General features: G+C 39.5%; 1 protein-coding gene across 1 annotated transcript; it reads left to right on the plus strand.

Moving 5' to 3' along the window:
- Positions 1-464: 464 nt before the first annotated feature.
- Positions 465-1,484, plus strand: TAAR1 (trace amine associated receptor 1). The gene has a single exon (XM_009966033.3). It carries the CDS (start codon positions 465-467, stop codon positions 1,464-1,466), a length of 1,002 nt encoding a protein of 333 aa, XP_009964335.3. The 3' UTR covers positions 1,467-1,484.
- The last annotated feature ends 5,974 nt before the right edge of the window (positions 1,485-7,458 follow it).

Here is a 7,458-nt window from a genome sequence, read left to right on the forward strand (position 1 = left end):
AAAATTACTGATTTTCAAGAGCAAAGAGAGAGATACAGGACTCCAACCAGTTTTGATGAAGACAACTAAGACTGTCTAAGCAGAAAATAATGAAAAGGAATTCTCATCTGCCCGCTAGACAAGACATTGGCCAGTGCAGGCCTCTGGGAGCCACTGCTGTTCTGGTGTGGGGACACCCCATTACACAGTTTATTTCATCAAATGAGATTCCCATTTCAAGGGAAGTCTAATGATAAAAGTGTCATTCTGTTAAAAGTATAATTACAAAATATTTTAATCTTTCATAAATAATAAAATGTTTATTTCCTATTCAACCAAATAAATGAAGGTGTTTATGATTGCCATTTTTTTTTTCCTCCCTACAGCTCTCTCCATACAGAAAAGAAAAAAAACAGTTGTAAATGTATCTCAGGAAAAACAGTAGCAGTGCTGCATACCTACATGGATTTGAGACCTCATTAAGGATGCAACTGTGTTGTGAATCTGTAAATGGCTCTTGCATAAGGAGCAGCTGGTCAAACAGTATCCGTGTTTCCATGTATATCTTCATGGTTTGCATTATTCTGGCCACAGTGGTTGGAAATTTGACAGTTATCATCTCAATATCACATTTCAAGCAGCTTCATACACCTACCAATTTCCTGATACTTTCTATGGCTATAGTAGACTTTCTGCTGGGATTCCTCATCATGCCTTGCAGCATGGTGCGCTCTGTTGAGCACTGCTGGTATTTTGGGGAGCTATTCTGCAAGTTCCACACGAGCACGGACATTATGCTGAGCACAGCTTCCATCTTCCATCTTTCCTTCATATCCATCGACCGTTACTATGCTGTGTGTGACCCTCTAAGATACAAATCAAAGATAAATACTTTTGTTATCCTGGTCATGATATTCGTAAGTTGGATGGTCCCTGCTGCTTTTGCTTTTGGGATGATCTTTCTAGACCTAAACTTGCGAGGGGCAGAAGACATATATAATCATGTCCATTGTGCAGGAGGATGCTTTGTCATTTTTAGTGAAACTTCAGGTGTTGTGGCCTCTATAGTGTCTTTTTACATCCCTGGATTTATTATGCTGTACATCTATGGGAAAATATACTCTGTAGCCAAGAGGCAGGCAAGATCCATTGATGCAATTAGCCAAAAAAAGATGCAATTTGAAATGAAGCACCACGTTTCACTCTGCAGAGAAAGGAAAGCTGCCAAGACATTAGGCATAATAATGGGAGTGTTCCTCATCTGCTGGAGTCCATTCTTCTTTTTTACAGCAACCAATCCATTTATGAATTATGTGATACCTCCTGTTCTCATTGATGCTTTGGTTTGGTTTGGTTACTTAAACTCTACACTTAACCCAATTGTTTATGCCTTTTTTTACATGTGGTTTCGGAGGGCATTAAAGATGATTCTGTTTGGAAAAGTTTTTCAACAAGATTCTTCCAGGACTCATTTGTTTTTAGAGTAACACTTTAAATTGTTGGATTCCTGGCTTTGAATTTTTGCCTCAAGGCTGAACTCCTGGACGTAAGAGTTGAAAATGAAAGAAACAACTATTTGTTTACTCATTTATCAAATCTGGTTCAAGCACATATGCAACTACTGTGCTTTACATCTTCTTTCATTCCAGATTGGGATTTGTATGTGGTGTTTTGGTTATAGCTCTTTATGTGCAATGCACAGAAGAGCAAGGCTTAAGTTTAAAAACCCCAGCAGTTTATAACCCTGCTCTTAATTATTAAGAAATTATTCTGATACAACAGATTAATTTCTTGAACACAGTATATTTATATTACAATATTTGTGTTTATTTATTGTCCTCTAGAAAGAGTAGGAAAGCTTTTCCTTTTGAATTCCTAGACATCTCTGAGTAATAACTGAAAGCTCTTAAATTTTGTCCCCTTCAGTATATGAGCAGAGGTCAAAACAGGCCCATAACCAGCCATACCAGCACTCTCCATGGAAGGAAGATGGAACCGAGAAAAGTTGTGCTACTCCTTCTGTTTCATTTCAACTAGTGCTTGTCACTTATGAGGTTGTCACTTCAAGGCTTTGCTGCTTAATGAGACCAAAAGCATTTTTAACAAGATCAAAGACAAGGAAAAATATGATGTGTGGAATGAAAAGCGATAGTGAAAAGCAACACTGAACCTAACAATGCCAGAAAATGTTGCCTAGTTAATGTTTCAATGTAAAATATTTGCCAATTTGCGTCTGGTGGAATTTTTTTTTAGCTTGGACATACTGTTATTTTGTCTGATGGCAATGCCATGACATCTGGTGAGGAAAGTATATAGAGAATTGTGAAGAAATGTTATGGTTGGCATGAATGGAGGGTGAATGGGTCAGGGTATCTGTGGAAGCACCAGGAGAAGTGGCAGGACTATGGGAATTGCTTGGGGTGAGCAGGCTACCAACGTTGCATTTGTGGGCAGCTTCTCAGGACACCCCGGTTGGGGCACAAAGGACAGGCAAGTAAATGAAAAACTAGCACATGGTCACCAGCTGAAGCAGACCCACAGACTATCATTTTTTTAATCTATGACCTGTTTTTTCTAGAGTTAACATATCACCAAACAGAAGGAAATAATACCTCTGGCCTGATCCTGTGACATCTGGTTGGACTATGAAGGACCAGTCCTATGAATGGACAGGAAAGGATTAGTATCTAGGAAGAGACTATGGAGAGAAATTGATGACTCTGTACTGAAGTAAGAGCTATGCTCGGCAGTAAATGATGTCCTCCATTTATGTTGCTTGTATAAGTACACATCGTACGTGTATCTTGTCTTTCTTTTCTACGCTTTGTACAGCACTGAAGCACTCTAAAAGTTAAATGATGCTATATTTCAGCAGAGCAAAATATCAGGATCTGAGATTGTCTCTTTTATTGTTTCACTGCCGTCTTGTAAGTTTGTACTCTCCAAAATGACATAAAAAGGAATGATGAAATATACACCATATCAGCACTTGTGTTGTGGGAGATAATCCTTGCTAGTGACAATATGACTACTTTAATACTTTATCTCAGGAAAAAAAAGTAAGTTAAGATTAAAAAAAAAATCTATCTTTCTGATAAATTAATGGGTAATTCTCTTCTTCCTTCATCCCCCAGTGAGGCTGGCCAATGTAGTCAATTTTCTCATGTTCAGTGTTACTTTCTGAAACGAACTGCATGATCACTTGGATATCTTGATCTTTCTTGAAATAGCAGTTTCAGAAGTGCTGCCAGGTCATTCCTCCTTTCTTCTGGTGGTGTTATAGATTGAAGGAAAATGATCTTTCCCTATGAGGTATGTTGTCCATCTGAGGCTTTCTAAGTATATTTAGTAAGTTCAGCACATATTATCTTAGTCTCTTCGGGAAGTCAATGGAGAAGTTGTTTCTTTCCCCTCATCCACTATCTATATCCCTGAAAATTTTGAAACATTACTGTGTTTCCAATGAATTTCAGCTTTACCAGAGTTCACAGCGGGTCAGTCTGTCTTCATAACTTGTTCTAGCATCTTTCTGGCATTATTTGCTGATTGCAGGAGGAGTTTGTGAATGAATATGATCCCAGCTTGCTTGTAAGATAGCTTCTAGTTCAAATAGAGCACACATCTCTCCAATCTGTGCCTACACCCATGTGCAAAGCTAATCCACTTCAAACCATAAGAACCAGACTCATAGTCCTGAAGGCTGATATCCATCTAATCTAAATTTAGACATCCAAAAGTTAAGCATTACATATGCTCTAGTCATTAGTAGCTCTCTTTATACTCACTGTAGAAAAATAGTCACCTTCACAGGATGTTTTATCTCACCATCTTATCCATTTTTAGGTAAGATGAATTGTTCCAGCAGGTATTCTTTCTCTTGCTACCAAGAGGTGTCTTCCAGTCACTAGAATAGATATTTTGATGATTTTAGATACAAATTTTAAGAAGCTGAGATGTGGACTATTCAGCATAGGTGAATCCCACACTATGGAAAAGTTGGCGTGATCCTAGAACTCCAAAAATGCTTGCATCAAAGGCTAGTTTTCTGGAACTAACAGTTAGATATCTTCTCAGGACCAGCTAGCAAGACCCCTGAAATGAGATTTTGGATTTAGGCAGTGATCCATAGAGCTACTACTGAAGATTTACCTGAATAGCTGCAGCTCAGAGACAGTGGTGGGACGATGGATTGTAAAGTCTCAGAGGCACACATGCAGTTCCCTGTGTCCTGCCCTGGAGCATGTCAGGAGGGAAGCAGGTCAAAAATTGTCAGCAGGCAGTAGGTTATCCTGAGGAGACAGGGGAAACCTTGTGTTAAGGGAGTCCCAGTTATCCCTTACATTCTGTGCAGAACTTTGGAGGGTGTCATAGTTTAACTCCACCCAGCAACTAAGCATCACACAGCTGCTCGCTCACTCCCCCAGTGGAATGGGGGAGAGAATTGGAAGGGTAAAAGTAAGAAACTTCATGGGCTGAGATAAAGAAAGTTTAATAGGTAAAGCAAAGCTGCACGTGCATAAACAAAGAAAAACAAGGGATTCATCACTACTTCCCATCTGCAGGACATTTCCAGGAAAGCAGGGCTTCACCATGCTTAATGGCTACATGAGAACACAAACACCATAATGTTGAACATCCCCCTTCCTCCTTCTTCCCCCAAGGTTTTATTACCGAACATGACATCATATGGTGTGGAGTACCCTGTTGGTCAGTTGGGGTCAGCTGTCCCAACAATAGTTAAAATGGGGAGAGGGGTTTATCAATGCTGTTTTAATCACAAATCCAAAACATAGCACCATACAAGCTATTATAAAGATAATTAAACCTATCTCTGACAAAACCAGTAAAGAAGGCATCCCAATATCATGGCTGTACAACATCATCACAAACTATTTTGTGTAAATGGAAATAGTAGAAGACATTTTCAGTGTATAGACCAACAACTCTCCTGCAAGCTAGTTTGGCCAAGATGTCACCAACATTTATTCTCTGCAGAAGTAACATGGGGCTTCCACACACAGACTGCTGGTGACCTTAATTCACACCTAGAAGGCAGTTCTCCTCTTTCTTAATAACCTACAATATAAGTCAGCTTTGTGCATGGCCCAGCTTAGAAAGTTTCAGAAATAACTTTTTCTCTGGTGTCCTATTACCTAAAGGTGGCACTTTCCCAAAGAGCCTCCTTGCCTTCTGTTTACAGAGTGCCTTCTCTAGCAGAGCAACTTTAATGAAGTCTCATGTTACTTTCTCTCATTAGCTCTAATCACAGGCAGCGCAAAGCTATTTCTCACTGTGAAGGGGATGTACAAATGAGCTGTGTTAATCAGGCCACAGGGACTCTATTTGAACCCAAGACTGAAAAATTAGGAGAGCACAATAAAAATGCCTCATGCTGTTGTCTGATCAGATTGAGTTGGGTCTGGTGAAGCAGAATGTACCTTACTGCAATCTCGAAGTGTCATGATGTAAATGAAGTGCAAAGGGTATTGTTAAATTCCTTATCAACACACATAATTAGTGACCTTATTAAACACTTCCCAGATGGCTACCTTTTTCAAAACAAATGAGTCTCCAGTGGGTGATTTCATATGTCTTAACTTCCCTGAAAACTTGTGCAAAGCAATTACTCCAGCATGACAAAAGGCTCTGTTTCACCAGCAAGCCTATGTCTGTTCATTTTGCCACCAGTGAGCACAAGTTGCGACGTCACCTTCCTCTCATGCTTTGCACAAAACTGGCAGTGAATTTCAGAGCCATGGGCTGCTGCCTGTCCTCTCTGCCTTAGTGGCTGTAGCTCATGTTTTGGTGGTTGTAACATGGTGCTGCTGCCTGTGGGCTGCCCCTGGCTATGGCCTCCTGCACAGTGGTCCCAGCTGAGGTCAAGCCTTATGCTTTGTCCCTCTGACAACAGATGCACCCAGACGGGGGAAGAGGAGGAGCACCAACTGTCCAAGCAGTACCCTTCTAGAAGCCTCACAAGAAAAGCCTCCCTCCAAAATGGAGTATTTTAAACTGATAGATAAAAAAAAGAAAAAAAAAAAAAAAGAACACATTAGTGCAGTGTTCAAACAGAAAAACTGAGCTCTCAAACTGTGTAAATATTGCCAAGTGTATAGCTATAGCTTTCCTTAAATCATTAACTCATCTAGGTTGTGCACACTGTGCACTCTTTGTCCTCTACAATGCACTGATACCTATTCAACAAGGAAGAAAATACTACAGTCAAACGTAAGATATTTAATGTTCTACAAGTATTTTACTTCTGTAGTTTTTCTGAGCATCTTCGTTCTCTACAACACTACTCACAGTACTGTATCTAAAGACATAATTCAGAAAGATTATGCCTACCTGTAAGCACTTCTTGACTAGTCTATTTCCATTAGACATAGCATAATTCTTATGAACTTCTGTGATGGCATGACTGGCTGGTAGATGAGGGGAGAGCAGTGGTTATTGCCTACCTAGACATCAGTAAGGCTTTTAACACTGTCTCCCATAAGATCTTCATAGAGGTGGTAATGAAGTACGGGCTGGATGAGCAAATAGAGAAGTCAATTGAAAACTGGCTGAACAGCCAGACCCAGAGGGTTGTGATCATTGGCACAAAGTCTAGTTGGAGGCCAGAAGCTGTTGGTGTACCCCAGGGGTTAATACTGGTTCCAATCCTATTCAACATCTGCATTAATGATCTGGATGATGGGGCAGAGTGTAGATTTCCAAGCATAGCCATTCTGTGACTCTGTGAAATTTAATTCCTATACTTACTGAGTCTTTCTTAATGTTACATAGTCTTGCATAACTAGATTTTTACAACTAAATTTAATTTCCTACTTTGTAGGGTTTCTGATAAGATCTTTTCACCTTCATGATGGCACTTTAACCAACTGCATAGGTAATTGAAAATGTTTCTATGTGATGACTATACAGTAGACTTTGTAAAACAAATTAATTTCCTAAGAGACCAGATCCACAGGTAACTTAGAGAGTGGGAAATCCACAGCCCACTCCCAGATGACTCCACTTCTTATTTCCCATAGTTATAGGAAAAGTCAATCTCCTTAAACACTGACTACTCACAGCATACTGACTAAATATATCTGTCAGTTAAAGAGAGATCACTGAAAACACAGTGCATCCTATACCCTTTGGACTTTCTCAGTTACCAACAGGAGGAAACAATTATTTGGGAAAGTTTAAGCTTGTCTTTTGCTCTCTATAGCTGTGACTTCTGCTTTACTGAAGCCAGCTCAGAAGAATAAGTGGTTGGTAATAAGTAAACAAATAGTTGTCTCCAATCATTAACTAAGACCAACATTGAAATGATGAGGTACAACATGGAAAAAACTCATAGGCTGTGATAAAACTGAACTGTTTTATCAGTGAAAATAATGACTACAAAAATTTTCTCTCCACACTGCTTTTGCAGTACAGTAGTGCCTTATATGACTAATTCTCAAAGACAATTTCTAAGGTCCTTGC

This window comes from Tyto alba, unplaced genomic scaffold (assembly GCF_018691265.1).
Source record: "Tyto alba isolate M040663 unplaced genomic scaffold, T.alba_DEE_v4.0 Super-Scaffold_22, whole genome shotgun sequence".
Classification (NCBI taxonomy): Eukaryota; Metazoa; Chordata; class Aves; order Strigiformes; family Tytonidae; genus Tyto; species Tyto alba.

Excerpts from the sequence above, each read along its gene's own strand:
- TAAR1 (XM_009966033.3), top strand. The coding sequence starts at position 465 with ATGCAACTGTGTTGTGAATCTGTAAATGGCTCTTGCATAAGGAGCAGC.